This window comes from Strongylocentrotus purpuratus, unplaced genomic scaffold (assembly GCF_000002235.5).
Source record: "Strongylocentrotus purpuratus isolate Spur 01 unplaced genomic scaffold, Spur_5.0 spur5_scaffold_8, whole genome shotgun sequence".
Lineage (NCBI taxonomy): Eukaryota > Metazoa > Echinodermata > Echinoidea > Camarodonta > Strongylocentrotidae > Strongylocentrotus > Strongylocentrotus purpuratus.
This window is the reverse complement of record NW_022145614.1, coordinates 11,768,330-11,785,296: the sequence shown is the minus strand read 5'-3', so window position 1 is coordinate 11,785,296 and position 16,967 is coordinate 11,768,330. Positions and strand designations below refer to the sequence as shown.

The 16,967-nt window shown below is 37.2% G+C and overlaps 1 protein-coding gene across 1 annotated transcript in view; it reads right to left on the bottom strand.

Moving 5' to 3' along the window:
* Positions 1-518: 518 nt before the first annotated feature.
* Positions 519-16,967, bottom strand: part of LOC105437963 — a 34,730-nt gene continuing 18,281 nt past the window's right edge. The window contains exons 4-11 of the mRNA XM_030976040.1: positions 14,393-14,564; positions 12,706-12,774; positions 11,167-11,279; positions 10,061-10,275; positions 4,503-4,647; positions 4,008-4,110; positions 2,476-2,601; positions 519-1,832 (exon numbers count right to left, since the gene is read on the bottom strand). Coding sequence (XP_030831900.1) covers positions 1,035-1,832; positions 2,476-2,601; positions 4,008-4,110; positions 4,503-4,647; positions 10,061-10,275; positions 11,167-11,279; positions 12,706-12,774; positions 14,393-14,564 — 1,741 coding nt within the window. The 3' untranslated portion in view covers positions 519-1,034. The remainder of the gene's footprint in view (positions 1,833-2,475; positions 2,602-4,007; positions 4,111-4,502; positions 4,648-10,060; positions 10,276-11,166; positions 11,280-12,705; positions 12,775-14,392; positions 14,565-16,967) is intronic.

Below are 16,967 nucleotides of genomic sequence, written 5' to 3'. Positions count from 1 at the left end.
GAGCACCGGTAAATTTTTATATTCAAATTTTCTCGAAAGCAGAAGTGTTTTAGGGGCTAAATTCTTATAATAAATCCACATGGGCATCCAAGTATATCAAAATTGTAAAGAATCACTATCCACCCAAATTTCAAAAATTCCCTTGTATTTATACCTTTAAACAATAACAACAAAAAATGATTGTTCCAAAAGCTGTTTTTTTTTTTGTGTACATGTTGTCGTTTTAATAACTGTATCTATCTAGAAGGTATTGTTTAAGTCTACGTTTAAATGAAAAAAGTGGTAGGAGCTGATTTAATATTATTATTTAATGAGTTCCATAGCTGTGGTCCGGTATATAAAAAAGTCTTTTGAGCAGTGACGGTTCTGGGTCCTGTTTCATAAAACTTTTTATCTATAACAAATGCTAAATGTCTATGACAAATTTGCTCTCAGCCAATCAGATGCCACGATTTCAGTAGCTTATAACAGTAGCTTGTAACTTGTTATTGATATCAAGTTTTATGAAACAGGGTCCTGGTCTGTGGCAGATGAAATTGATCTGATTGTCTAGTAGGGGTACTTGTGTTTTCTTCAAAATGATTACAACAAGAAAGAATAATACGAAATCTTGCGCTAGGCCATCAAACCCTCTTTCAAAGGGTTGAGCCTAAAGATTGGTGCCTGGACATGTGAGTTTATGCGCATGAATGTCGGTGAATGACGCAGTGGAAATAACGCCTCGTGTGAAACGGCCCCTTATGTTCGTTAGGCACGATGCGTCATTGCGCGGTCTATTATGCTCCATGTGAGAGCAGTGTCGTATATAAAGCGCATAGAAAATTACATGTGTAAAAAAACATTCCTTGGAATGACTGGCGTTTGAGGTAATTAAACTTTCTTGGGACGACTAATTCGCAGGTATTCATGAAATTCAAATGACGGTTGTTCTTTTATAATTCTGTTGCCCACTTTCATCATCGATATCATCACATTCATAAACTATCTCGATGTTTCGACTTTGGCACCAGGCACCAGCTCCAACTGAATGCTTATTAAAAAGTTTGCTTTGAAGAGATTGAATTTTCGTTTGAGTAGTTTTCGGCAAGGTTGATGCTGTCTTTGAGTATCCTTTCGACAAGCACTGAGGCAAATATTTCGAGAGGCGACATGCTTTCCTGCTCTATATCATCTCCTTGAGGTGTTCTTTTAAGCTCCGCATGGTCACTCGGTGTCCCTGATGCAAACGAGATAGTTTTGTTGTCCATTTCATGAACAGTTGCTAGAACCGTGTCGTTGAAAGGCTCGTCGACGCAACCGCTAACTCCAGACCAATGTCCCCCGACTTCTTCGAGTGTGCTTTCTTTGTTCAAACTTTTTGGACAATGTCTCACTTCACCAATCCCTGCCTCGTCATTATCGCCGTCGTTGTCGTCAATGATCACCCCTCCTTCATTTCTAAGAACAAACGTTTGGGCGGTCCCAGCATCAATCCCACCCTTTGAATCTACTTTAAGACTCCCGACCGACACACTAAACGTCCCCGTTGAGGACGTGCTACCCAAAGACTTCAGAAACATTTTGGCTATACCATTGGCCCCCGTCTTCTGACCTTTCTTCAAGAACGGTGGCGTGCTCGTCCCGCTGGTGGCTTCCGGTACATGCTCATGCGCAATGATGTCACTCCGAGAGTGATACACAGACGAGGGTGATGCCGTACCGCTTGAATCCCTTTTGGTGCTAAAACTGGTGATGGCAAGCTTGTAGCGGTTGATGATGGACGGGTCGACCGGCACAAGCTTGGCGATTTCTTTGATGTCAACCAGCTCATTCCTCAGTCGACTCAATTCTTCCTGCGGTGTATGAGAAGAACATAGTAACAATGGATTTATTATTCTTGCCATACTATTTTATATCCCCCTGTCTTAATAGGCACTCTTGTCAAACAGAATTTAAAAGCTCACTCACACCAAATATACACTGATACAAAACGAACCAATTCTTGGCCAACTTATTATTTTTCTGATTCGGTATGTTGTTGGTATGTGTTGGTCTCCTTGATGGGATTGTGGTGCTATTCAGAGCATTTAAATGGCATAATGATACAACTAAGGATAAAATTGAAATATCGTTAACAAAATATACATATATTATGTTAATTCCCATTTTGACGCGTAAGATATATCAAAGAAAATAGCTCGGGACATGAAGTGAGGATGTATCATACGTCGATGATTCCATCTGTAGTTTGTGTAGGTCATGAAAAACTCAACGATTACGAACAAAATATCCTGAATTATATGAACAGAATTATAACCCAGGAATCACGACATTCTAACTATAATCTTAACTACAAGTTACTTCTTTAAAAGGCATTTAATCAACACAGCTTCATTTCATTTCCTGCCTAATCAATTTTATAAATTGATTTTTTAAAACTATTATATCTCCGTGGTTTTGATATATTGATTTCAGATTCGCGGTCACGTGACTTACCGAAACATCCGGATTTTCGCGAGAAAAGTCGATGGTCACACTAGAGTTATCGATGGTAAAAACAATTTGACTCCTCCTATCCCCCGTCTTCTTCTTGTCCGTATTGGTCTTGTAGAAGAGAACAATCTTAAAGAAAGCACAGGAGCGGGTTAATCAAAGAGATATATAAAACATAGATCGATGTACAAAACGAGAAGAGTAGACATATAGGACATGTTGACTTGTTTTGCGATCTTTGAATAGCAATGTACATGTATATCTGCAGAGAGCCGCGGTTCTACGACACCTACCCCTTGGACATCCATCCCCGGACAACCACCCCAGTCAACTACCCCCTAGGACAACTACCCCCTAGGGCAACCACCCTCTAGGACGACTACGCTCCGAGGCAACTACCCCCTTGGACAACTACCCCAGACAACTATCCCCTATTACAAATACCCCTAGACACCTACCCCCGGACAAATATCCTATTGGTAGTTGTCCGTGGGCAGTTGTCCGGATGGTAGTTGTTCGGGTGTAGTTGTCCCGGCATTGGTCGTCCTAGAGGGTGGTTGCCCTAGGGGGTAGTTGTCCTAGGGGTAGTTGACTGTGGGTGGTTATCTGGGGGGTGGATGTCCAGGGGGGTAAGTGTCCGGATACGGCAGTGAACAAAAGGGCTGGAGATGATTCGTATTCACGACCTCCTGATTGAATATAGACAGCCACAGTACCACAGTGGCTAATCATTCGTTACACATTCATTGATCAGAAACACTTGAGTTTTTGATGTCACCTGGAATTACATTCATTTACTTCTTCTCTCTAAAAATAATGTACAGGAAATGAAATCCATTATGAGTCGCATTATGAATCAATCATTTTGGAGTAGCAATCCACGCCCCTTGATAGTGGAATCGAGAAGAGTAATTCAGACCACTACTTTGGAGCGGATTCAACACCAAAACCAAGATACTCCAAACATGAACCCCCCTACCCCTCCAAAAGAGAGTGGATTTTCATTTTACGACATGCAGAGAGTTGAAAAGCGGATATGAGTTTAATATAGCAATAAACTATTGAACGCTAACCATGACCATCATGATCATTTATAAAGGTTTGTATATGAATGGTTCGATGGGTATGTATACATGATTTGGATGGCATACGTGATTTAGTGAGAACATGCAAGCGCATTATTTCACGAGTATCATTAAGCAGGCTGATCAAGAGATCTAAAAAGGTCGTGGCCCATTGTTTGATTTACCCCCCCCCCTTACGTTACCGAGAGTAAATATAGAGAACACCCCCGGGCCCTTCTGAAAATCCCGGACTCGCCCAAGGTATGTCTTCTGGAGCGGCTCTAGGATTTCATAAAGCATACTGACAAGCAACACAAAAAGAAAAAAAAGGGGTTATCACCTAAACTCAGAGGGGGGGGGGGGGGGGGGGGGGTCCAATAAACACAACATCTATGACAAGCCCCCCCCCCCCACCACCATTTTGTTTGGGTGGGGGTTGGAGCCTGTGACCCCCCTGGTAGTATGACGTACCTTTGATACGAAGAGGAGAGCCACCATTACGGTAAATGTTGCATGAAGACGACAGAAATTGACAATGAGAAGAGTATCAGGGCCTGATAACTCAGCGGGGATCCTAGATCAGAGAGAAATGAACGAACTATTAAGATCATGCCAACTGGGTGAAGAAGATATAACTTGGTGAGAAAAAAATAAATATATATGAAAAGAGGAAAGGAAGGATAAAAAGGGAATGAGAGGGGAAAGAAAGAGGAGGTGAAAAGAAAGAAGAGAAACATAACAAGGGAGGACAAATAATAAAAGAGATCGAGTCAGTGTAATGAAAAGAAAGATAGACAGAAAGTGTGAGAGGAAAACGGGGAGAAAGAGAAAGAGAAAGCGTGAGTGGGGGGGGGGGGAGGGGAGTTGGGAGAGGGGAAAGGTGAGAGCAAAATAGGTAGAAAGAAGAAAGGTAGAAATAAGAGAGAGGCAAGAGAGATAATGATGTTTGAAATTGACCCTACTTACACAAACGAAACAATTCCTCCAAAAATACTGATGAGGGCTTCGTTGTAGATGGAAACGCTGATGTATCTTGATTCGTTAAACGACGAGGGCGCTTTCCTGACTTTGAAACACAGGTACATCCCCCAAGCTAGAAGGAGTAGTTCTCCTGATTATTGCAGAAGTAAACAAGAGCAGGGAAGAAAAACAAAATACGTTAATTAATCTGTTAGAGCCACTGTCCACAATTTAAAATGCTGGAACTAGTTTTAAATCAGTCCACAAAACGATCAGCAAAGCAAGATTTCAAGCACATAGGCGGTATATGGTATGGTTTCAAATTCTTGTCTGAGTCGATTGGATACCTCTGATTTCCCCATTTTTTAATATACTGTATTATACTAAACGTTGACCATATTTCTTAAAACAAATCAACTAGGTTCACTTTCAGGACCGTGCTAAAATGTTACATAGTTCTAAAGAAAACTTATGAAATGTACAAATACAATAAAAACAAATTGAACCTAGCTGATCTTTCTATATAATGAAAAAGAACATCAATAATAAAAGAAAGCAACAGAAAACAACAAACAAACAAACAACAACAAACTGGCGTACATATTTAACATTTCCATATATGATACTAAGTTGTAAATGTACTTTTGGTAAAGATTTTAATTATTCTGTGATTAAGATGGTTTATTTTTTGTTTGTAGTTTAGATTGGAAAAATATTATTGTATATACTTTATCTAATGTACTTTTTCTTGTAATAGTTGAAGCTAATTTGTTTGTTAGTAGAGCGCCATTAGCGCCAGTACCTGGCGGATACCAGGGCTATATCAATATCTATTATTAAACAAAACTCAAGATATACATTCCGTCCGTCAAAATAGATGTTCCGTCCATCATCTATGGTCAATAATGCATGTGTTTCCATTATCAGATAATAATATACATCTCTTTTCCAATTTCTAATAAAGGGCGTGCCATTTATAGCTGTTAAGCTGCTAGAGCCTGTTCATAAAAAAATAAAAAAAACTTTCCCGCTTTCAATTCAACCACAAATTGATGTATGTAGGAAAATAAATTGCTTCATCTCTTAGCAACAAAACGTAACTCATTTTAGCTGCTTTTTTGTCATGAGTCTTTGTTTCCTTTTCAGATGGATTCATCGACTAATTGTTTGACCTTTGGTTCTACAACATCACATTTGGAAAGCATATTTTCATCTTTCATCAATTTGTTTAAATTGTCTAAATTATCGTTTTAACTCGCCAGTGTTGATGGGAACGAAGCCCTTGTCCAGAGATCAAATTAAAGATAAAGACCGGTTATGGTCATGCGATCGCATTGTCAAAGAAACGTTGTGGAATCGATCAGAAAAGGTTGACTAGCATATAAGTATTGGTGTGTACTGCAAGGTTCTGGAATCATCAAAATGATAAGAAATTTGACCCAGTCTTGGTATAGTTACACGCACTGTATACAGAAAGATGCATATGTGACTACACACACGTGCGCGACACGTGCGTTATATCTATCAGGTCCAAATAGATATAATAACTTACCAAATATATCAATTAGTAGGCGGTTTCTCGGCAAAATTTGTTTGATCACGTATTAGTCAAAACATATTCTTTCACATGATTGGTAATAAGAGCTTCCATTTAATTTTTTAAGAGGGGGGCATTTCCAAAACTGGTCCTTACCTTTAAAACACTTATGTTAACGATTATCTAGCTCTGATCTCGAAAATGACTCACGCTTCGAGAAATGGCTTATTAGAAGTCGTCATTGTTGTATGGAGGGTTAAAAATCCTTCGGTTTCTCTGATCACTAATCTAATGGAAGGCACGCGGGGGGGGGGGGGGGGGGGGGGCTCTCCACAATGATATCAAGGACGAAAAGGGCATATTATGAATTAATAACAGAGCCATGTCTGTGTTTTTCGCACATGCTTTAAGTCGTGGCTATCTATTCTTAGTGTTAGATAGCAATCGATCAACCTGGTTACTAGTTATCAATGAATGATCTATATCTTTTTAAAATCTTTTTCTGTACTAACCTTCCTCTCCCATATTCGTCAACAGTCTCGCTATCTCATTTCAATCCATCATCATTATATCTTATGATTTGACGGACATGAATGCAATAATGCACAATATTAAACGCAGGTACATGTACTTTTAATTGGGTTAGAAGATTACCGCGTTCAATCCATTAGCCTAATTCCTGGTAACAAAAATCAACAACAAAAGAGTATCCTTTGGGAAACGATGGGTGATATTGACTGTACAAAAGCAGTATATTACCACCACACACTTAATATTATACAAATAATGAATGGTTATGAGTTCAATATTGCGAATATTTTCATGAGTTGAAAGATGTACATTCTATTCAATGAGGCGTCAGCCGAGTTCAATAGGATTAACGTTAATCTTTCAACGAATGAAAATATTTGCACTATTGAACGAATGAAAAACATTCATTTTTTGTTTTATACAACATCAAAGAAGATCTAATACAACGTTAATCGACAAATTATGCTGTACTTCTTATATTTATTAAAGTTGGAGTCAAGCTTTCTCGATTACATACATTCAGATTGCCTTCGCGTCAGATACATACAGGGATACGCGCACGGCAGAGAGGTACGCAGTCTGCATATAACCAAAAATGCACGCCCGTGCAATATAACATCTATTGAATATCACGTGACCAACAATCCTCCAATCAAATGACAAGGAACCACGTAGGTGTTGTATAATACCTTCTCGACTAATAATATCGTCATGTTCCATACGCTAACTATAACGATATAATATTTATCATTGTCAATGGAATTATTGCTATAATCATGTTTAATAACAATATAAAAATAAATCGAAATGAACGTTGGCGTGTTTTTTTAACAAAGTGATACGATATATCTGACTATTCTTGATGTCGTTAGTACATCGGTATTTTACGTGCATTTTCATAATCATATTCAAACCCCTTGAAACTAAAATGATTAAAGATATTGTGTGCCATTTACTGTTTGATAATAAAACGTTTAAATCACAATAATAATCATAGTAATAAAAATAATAATAGGCATTTCTATAGCGCCGTCTATCTAGAAATTCTTATTCCGAGGCGCATTTATTATTACTCCGGCTTTAGCCTAGCTGCCATTACAGCGCTCTAGCATTTCAAGGAATTAATTCCTGCCAGGTACCCATTTACCTCACCTGGGTCGAGTGTGACACATGAAGATTAATGCCTTGTCAAAGGACATTAGTGCCGTATCGGGGATCGAACCACGACCTTTGAATTTCAAGTCAAGTGCTTAAACCACTCGACTACGACACGTGTACATGGTAATATCGACTGCGCCATGGGTCTGTAAAAACCTCTTTTGACACTGCAAAATCACAAATGGAGAAAAGGGGTTGATTATCTTCAATAATCGCCTATTTAATTTTGGAAGCGACCATATAAGTATAATTATGCCAATGGTAATTAAAATGTTATCTATTAGATTTGAAATGACGCTTTGAAGATCAGTGGTAGATGAATTAATCGAAATAATTCTTTTTAAATTATTGTTGAATCATCCGTAAATGGGTCTTTAATTATGTTTATGTGAATGTTCTTAGCCTCGCCGTGACGATACCGGAATTTCTACTCAAACGACGCAAATTAAAACAGCTTCGTGTCCAATCATCTTCAAGCATTCCGCGCCTTTCCTCGCAGGCGCCATTTTAAATATCATCATTAATTATTGATGTAAGATGAAAATTTTGAAAAGGGAGACTCCATTAAACACAAACCAATCACCGTAGAATTAGGCCGCTATTGTATATAAAAATAGGGGTAATTACCGTGTTCTGTCGCACGAACAAGCATAATTAACATGATGAAAGAGATTCGAAGTTTGAGATCTTGTTAAAGATAAAGTTGAGTTCTGGTCATGCGATTGCATTGTGAAAGCAACGTTGTGGAATCGATCAGAAAAGGTTGATCAAAAGACATGTACTGCAAGGTTTTGGAATCATCAAAATGATAAGAAATTTGGCCCAATGTCTTGGTAAAGTTACAACACTGTACACAGAAAGATGTATATGGGACTACACGAAAATGTGGCATAAAAATCCGTCTCGATTTAAAAAAAATAAAAAAATATATATTTAGAATATTAAAGCATTTGAAGAGCCATGCTTTTCAGGGAACATTTTTGATCTGATGTTCTTCCACACTTGCATAATACAATAATAACGCTCACAAACTATTTTTCACCTCTTCCCAGAACTCAACTTTCTCTTTAAGATGGAAAATACTAAATTTATGAGCTTTCTCATATTATACAGAATGATCACAGTTTGGAAGATATACAAAGTATAAATACCCCATGCAAAGAATCGCTCTCCAATGGCCCCATATTAAAAGAAACTGATGAGAAATCGCTAAAAGTTTGGGACCAAACTTAATGCCATAATATTATGTGTGCATATCCTAGTCCCATATATTCTCTGAACTGTGTATGTCACCATCATAATTTCGAGTTGCCACACTACAGTTTCCCGATATTTAGCAAAAGTAAGGACCACGTCGTTGGAGTAGGTGGTTTTTTGTAAAACTGATTCAATTTCCGTTGATTGATGATTCCAAAACTTCACAGAATAGGTCTACACCAATTTACTTTGCAATCAAAAATTCTCAATTGCTTCATGATTATTTCAACTTTAACTCGAAACACCACTTAGACGCTGTAGAAGGACGCGATGGAATATTGCAATATAACAGGATTATCTAATAAAGAGAAATGATTAACATGATCATGATGATGTGCAGCTATATAGCATTGTCCTTGATTATTGCTCTCTATTAAATGCACTTCGATCAATCGTAACTCGTCCCTCAATATAGGGGAAAGATAAAAGACCCGAAACACAAAGGTTTATAGCGCTTAATTGCATTTTGACAATTCAGACTGGTTAATATATAGCCAGCCTTGTAAACGACAATGTGCAAGCAACGATGATCTCGATTGCCCATTACAATTTTGCACATGATTGCAAACCTCAGCTGTTACGGGGCCCAGTTCGCATTTAAACTTCAGAGATCGTTATAATTCCATCGACGGTAGATCTGAGTAGCTTTACTGTTTCAGACAGTAGGAATGTAAAGATAGGTAGAGAACGGGAAAGTGTATGCAGAGAGAAAAAAAGGACTTATTATATTATACTGTCATACCGGGGGAAGACTCATACGACATTCTTTCAAAAACTTAACGTACTTGCTGCGTGGAGCTTAGCTGTATTGTGATCTTCATTCAACTAGGTGTAATAAATACTGCTAGACAGATTGTCATATTTCATGGCAATAATCTCTCTCAGCTATCGTTAGATTTGTTATCAATAATTATCAACACAGTAATTATAATATATTTCCTTGAATTTATTTATATAGAAATAATAGTAGATGCTGCTTGTAAGTATCGGCTTGCATGGTGATGCAGATATACAATAGGCTTGCGGTTGCACCATGTGAGAGAGGGGGAGGATACTAATAATACTGATGTAAACATTATACCTGCTTGGCCTACATAATTCCATGCATTTTGTGAGCATTCGAAGTACTTGAGACCAGCTCGGTTGTAGTTCTGCTCGACCTCAGAAGGGCTAAGAAAAGTCCAGGCTGAGAGAAAGACTACGAAAATGGCCAGCAGGATACCGATGCGCAAGAAGAGATTGTTGTCCGTTATGCGCACAGGTTTGGCGCTTCGAACTGTGAAGACTTTGGTGATCCTAGAGAGATGGGGAGAGATAGAAACATGTATATAATATATAGATATGTAAATAAATGGATATATCCACTCCCTGGGGAGCATTGCAGCCAGGCGTTAATTAAGCGCACACTTGCTCATCTACCGACATTAAATTTCGCACCCTACCGGGTACCCATTTAACACCTGGGTGGAGAGTGGAACATGTAGAGTAATGTCTTGCCAAAGGTTATAAGTGGTGCGGCGGGAATCGAACCCCGTACCTTGTGATCTGCAGTCGGGAGACCTATCCACTAGACCACAACACCAATGAAATGAAGAAATGAAAATGGCATTTGTATGACGCAATAATCACCGGAACACGATCTCAAAGATTTTTGAAAAAAAATCAAGTGAAGGGCAATAAATCGCCAAAGAATTCATGTTCAGATTACGTAATATATCATTGCAACATTCGTACATTTTAATGAGTGATGTCCCTGGTTATTTGGACTGACTTAAGAGCAGTGCATGTGTTCATTTTCTTTTTCTTTAACCTTCTTTTTTTCTTCCTTTCTAATTCCTCCATCAAGTAATCCACACAAAACAATCACTGTTTTTTAGTAGATTGCTCAATTTCCTTTAAAAATCGACTTAATTTAAACAAAATATAGTTTATATATCTTGTTTCTTAAAATGCGTTTATAATTCATCGACACTTTCATTTTCTATACTATATTGCTAATGTTATTTGATATTAAATTTAAATAACTTTTGTTCATGTTTTGATTGAGTTTTGAAAATAACATATTTGAATTGTGAGTTGAGTTGAATTGAATTGAATTGATGTTTTGAAAGTCTGAGCAATCGTGTCGACGAATATTTGAACAAACACATTCTCTGAACAAAATGATTAACAAATTTACATTCTTACCTCCATGTTTTGAACAGGAGAGCACCATAGGCAAGACAGAAACCAAGGTATCTAAACCAAAGTAGGCCTTGACACGAGACTATCCCTAATGGAACGGCAATAGATATGATAGTCTGTAAGAGAAAGAGGGAGAGGGAAAATGTTTGCTATATAGAGGGCGCAAGTAGCTACAAGTATTGCAGTCCCGCTTTAATGAAAACAATTCAAATAACAAAAAAAATATTGGTTAAACCCCCTTTAAAGTGTTGGTTAGCTCAACAAATTTGATGGCAAAATTTCACTTAAATTGTATCATAATATAAAAGAGGATGTCATTAAAGACACATTTCTGCAAGGATTTTCAGAACAAATGTGTTTGAAATCGTATATTGATGAAGGAATACAAAGTTTAGCTTCTGCGTACAACGAAAAACCCAATATTTGTCTCAACCCCCTTTTTTGTGGGGGGGGGGGGGGGGGGGGAGGGGGAATCTTTGCAGAAGTGTGTCTTAAATGACATCCTTTTTCACATTATAATACAATTTAAGTAAAATTTGGCAACCAATTTTTTGGCGAATTTGGGGCTCCCAACACTTTAAGAGGAGCATTAAAACCATTTTCTCTGGCATTATTCAATGACACGAAAGAAATGACATAAATCCAACGCGAATCATAATCTCTCCTTCAGGTATACAGGCATATCATTTGAAATGAAGATGGGGGAAATCCCCCGATATAAACACAAAAAAACTTCTTCATTTCATACATTCTAAATTTGTCCTTTCTTTTATATTTGCACTTAATTAAATGTACATTGTGATATGTTATCATATCCACATCATCGCTCGGTTCTACGATCCATTATCACTCAAGGTGTATATGATTATTATCCCTTGGGTGCTTATATTAAACATCGCATATCATTACTTGACTATCCAGTGGCGAATACACCATATGGTACGTACGAGGAGGCACGTGCCTGAATGGCAAAGAAGAAGAGGAAGAATGGGAGGTAATAATAACAATATTAATGATAAGAAAAAGAAGAAGTAAAAGGAGAAGAAGAAGAAGAAGAAGAAGAAGAATAAGAAGAAGGTGTAGGAGATGGAAAAAAGGAAAGGAACAACAACAGCAACAATAACAAGATAGATAATAAAAAAAGAAGAAAAAGAAGAAGTAGAAAAAACAAGTAAAAGAAGAAGATGTAGTAATAGTAGTAGTAGTAGTAGTAGTAGTAGAAGAAGAAGAAGGAGAGGAGGGGGAGGATAAAGAAGATCAAGAAGGGAGAGAGAGAGAGCGCAATAGAGAGAAAGAGAGAGAGAGAGAGAGAGAGAGAGAGAGAGAGGGAGAGAGAGAGAGAGAGAGAGATAAAGAAGAGAAACGTGTCAAGAAGATGATGTAAACCCCCTCCCACACCGTACCATCATTATGTAGTGGCCTTCAATCTATCGAGAATATCGGTGCTCCCATGATGTCAGCCCCCCCCCCCCCACCATATCAATGTCTGGACGTGTGTACCGTCACAGACTCTATCTATAATTTATATAGCGTAATTATTACCTCACAGTAGCATAACCCCGATCCGAGTAGAATTACGTACAGAAGACCAGGACTGGCTGCTTTAAAAACCTGTCAAATCAAAACCAAAATAAACACAACGATGATTTCTGTAAAAATAACGAGAAACAGAACAAAAACTAAACGTATGGAAAACGATACGAATTATGCTTTACAGTGAATATTTTATGTTTATTGTGCCAATTGATACCCAGTGCTGTAAGATTTCTACAAAGTTGCCACTTCCCGGAGAAATGTTTTATTTGAAATAATCGAATATCATAATACTTTCTTTTATATTTTTCCATATATTAAACCCGTTTCCCCTAAAATTTAACCTATCGATCGAAAGGGGCGTCATTGAATCCGAAAAATATGAATACTGTTGCTATTAAGCAATAACGGCCTCACATTATCCATCAGGTTCTCAGTTCTGATGTTTTATTGGCTTTTACATTCCAAAAAATATTGATTCACTTCATTTCAATATTGAAAAAAATGAATGTCATTTAAACTGGGCCAACATTTAAGATGAAATGGCAAATGGTAACCGTGACAACCATAGCATAACCGAATGGCTATTCATGTTATTTTTTTCGGTAATAAACGATTGGCATCCGACGTACATGTATCTCATTCCTGGTACCTGAACATAGTTCTCTTTTATGACCTTCGCATGTTTCTATGCATGCTTCACCCCATCTCATATATTGCTGTTTACTGCGAATTATATTATGTTCATCTCACGGGGGAGAATGATTTAAATCATGTTTAAATATATTAACTACATTAACTACAGTCACGGGCGTAGTGGGTTTTTTTTTAGCATTGGGAGGTAACTGAAATATGAGGTGTATGAAGTGCGAGAGAACAGGAGCTAATAGTAAAATGAAAGTGTGGAGGGGGTTGCACAAGCTACGTTTCTTATTATGTTTATACTCTCAATCCTTGTAGTGCCCTCACTTTATCTCTGGCTTCCCTCTTTACCTCATATGATCGTCAAGGCATTGACTACAATTATGGCTAGAAAAAAAAAATGCGTGAACCATTATTAAACACCATGGAAACAACTTTCGACAAATTAATCAAGGTCAATTCAAGGTCTTGTAACTCCTATATATACACCGTGTTCAGAAGACGTAGTACGTCAATGTAGATTTCGCATATTTCGTGATGAAAAACCTATTATGAATGGATTGGTTTGATTATTCGAATGCATTTGCGATCTCCGTGTTTTATGATCCATTTATCGCAATCACTCTTTAAAGGCATCGTTTAACAATGTCGAATCTGAGATGCACGGCCCTACGGGTTATCAGTGTCCGTGATATGGTGTAATACTGAAGCCCTAAAACAAACAAAAATCGCACTTCAAAATGCCTCAAAAAAGTAAAAAATCTTTGAGTGACCGGTTTTACCATACCCGTTTTCCCCAATAGACTGTAGTGTTATGAAAACCGTTTAGCAAACGGTTTTCAAAATTTGTTATTCCAATCATATATATCTTGATAATCAGACAGGCGATCGGCTTGTAAAAGTCATGGGGTTCCTGACTGACCTAAATGTTTATAATTATCATTGCAGTATGAGCTAAATCCAGGATTTTGTTTCAGAATCTGAGACAAAGTTACCGGAACCCTTTAAAAAAAATTCATATAGAAAATCGTTTTTCTTCTCTCGTTCATCTTACCCGAATCTCTCGATGGCGATACGTGTATATCCCCAACACGACGAGGAGAACGAGACAGAGTATGTTGACGGCGACGAAGCACCACCGCATGATGGCAATGGGTTCGACCACGCATGGACTGTCATCGTCACACTCGTCACATCCTGGCTGACAGGGCAGGCAATCAAAGGCACTACGTTGATGGATAATTTTGGAAAATTGCAATGATTTATACAAATTAAAAAAGAACAAAAAAGAACAAAGAACAACATCAACAACTACAACACTTGATATACTTTTTTTTAATGAAGACGAGTTGTAACAAAGCTAAGTAGAATAACTCGAGAGTCCGGCCGAACTCTTTCAATCGTAGAATAGGGTCAACATGGAAAAGGATAAAGCACAAAGATAAAGAAAAAGGAAATTGTAAAATTAAGAATAGAACTTTACAACTAACATTGACTTAATCGGGAAGATGTGGTTAACCACAAAAACGATACACTTTCTATTTTTGACCTTAATTTTTAAAGAAAAGAAAAGAAATGGGGCTAGGTTTGGAATTCTACACCCATCCTTCCCTCCTCCTTCGCAAGTAATAGGAACTGCGTACGTCAGTGGTTGTTATGGTGAATGTTTTCAATCGAATCAAAGAAGGTAAAATCGAATCAAATGAATTTAAATTGGGAGGTACCCGATTCAGGAATTTTACGTATAATATGTGCCTTTAATTTTTTTTTCCCGTCATGTTCACATTAATCTACGTGACATATTCACAATATATTATCTGGGTCACTAAAACAGGGGCATCATTCAAAAACCACTCTGGGAAGGCCGCCTCTCAAATTCAATATCAAAAGTTTTTGAAATACAACTCTTACATCATCGTGATTTGATTATCATGAACAAAACGAACTTACTAGAATCATGATGAATAGAAACAAAACTGAACACAAAAAAGACAAGTTTCATCAAACTTAATATGAAATGATTTATATCAGATTACACTTGACGAGAAGTATCGTTATAACAAATTATGTTGCTGCCCAGAACGGAGCGCATATGCTGTAATGTGAAGTACACTGAACATTCTTATTTCATTTTCTTCCCATGACATCTGGTTTCGGTTGCGTTTTATTCCCTGCGATGCGTACTTTTATAATAATTATACGAGAAGGTATGGAATTCAGAATTTCTGTTAGCAAATTTTGATTTTTAGAGCTCTGACGGCTCTGAATTATATTCATATGTTTAAATAATAATTAAATTAATTGAAATAAAAATCCTTGAAAGTTCTCTTTTTCACTATGACCGGTTTCAATTTTATTTTTTCAGATAGTGAATTTAAAATTATAATTTAAAAATGTATATATTTGTTCTAAATATATATATATCTGTGTGTGTGTGTAAACCCGTATGTTGAGGACTAGAGCAAGAAAGGCATTAACTGTATGTAAAGTACTCATTGTTAACGCCTTTTTGTCTCTCAGCAGGAATATCATGAAATTAAACAGAAGGTGAAAGAGAATTGGTTATGGGACTGGCGAGGAAATCAATCAACAACTGACGATCCACACGCAGAGGAGCAAAGGAAATTCCAAATAAAATCGTACATATTTGATACTCTGCTCAAAGGTTGACTCCATATGCGATATAAATAATTAAAATACAATTATACGGGCAAATCCGCGCCGATAGCGAATTTTTTTTTTTTTTATATCACCGGAATCAGTCTGCCTTTCAAATATGTTACACGTTTTCTTTTACACGCTATAGTGATGTTTCATTGAATTTCGGTCAAGGCGTGTATGACATTTACAGTATTGAAGTTGATTTTTTTTTTAAATTACCAATCACAATAAAAAGAACAAATCGTGCTGGTATAAAGAATTGTACTTGATCTCGAAGTACATTCATTAAAAATGCTGCATAATAAAATAAGAACGAGTGAGCTTAAAACCTGCGAAAACTCAAACGATCGTGAATTTTTTTGTTGTTGCTACATACGGTTCTATAGAAGGAAGCGGTTAATCTACTCGGAGGAGTTATTAAGTGTTTAGTTTAATCCCCCTCGTATGCAAATGATTTGATCTTCGTCCCAACTGTATACCAGCCATCTCACATCATCACCTACATCACCTCCCATCATATACATGTTTATTTCACGCTCGACTCGTTCTAATAACACCGGGTATGCCGATGGAAATGGGTTATGTCTTTAATGCATGATTTATTTTCCCCCTATATTTATTAGTTGGTCTCACCATTCGGGAATTATACATTGATAAACAGATTCCTGACTTAACGTCACTTTCACCAGATACACAACGCGTCAGTCCCTAGGTTGACCCATGGTGTTTATAAAGGCATAATGTAGTTCGGGGTCAGGATTTTGTGTGTGGTTTTGTATTAAAAAAGACTAACTGTATATATTGCATAGCATATACCTAGAATTTTGGTCGATATTATTATTATTATTATTTTATTTGGCAGTAAAGCAGAACACACATGTATATACATAAGTAGATGGCGATCAAAAATGCTTTGAAACTTTAACCTTATACAAATTAGGGAAAAATCTTTTTTTATACAAAAACCT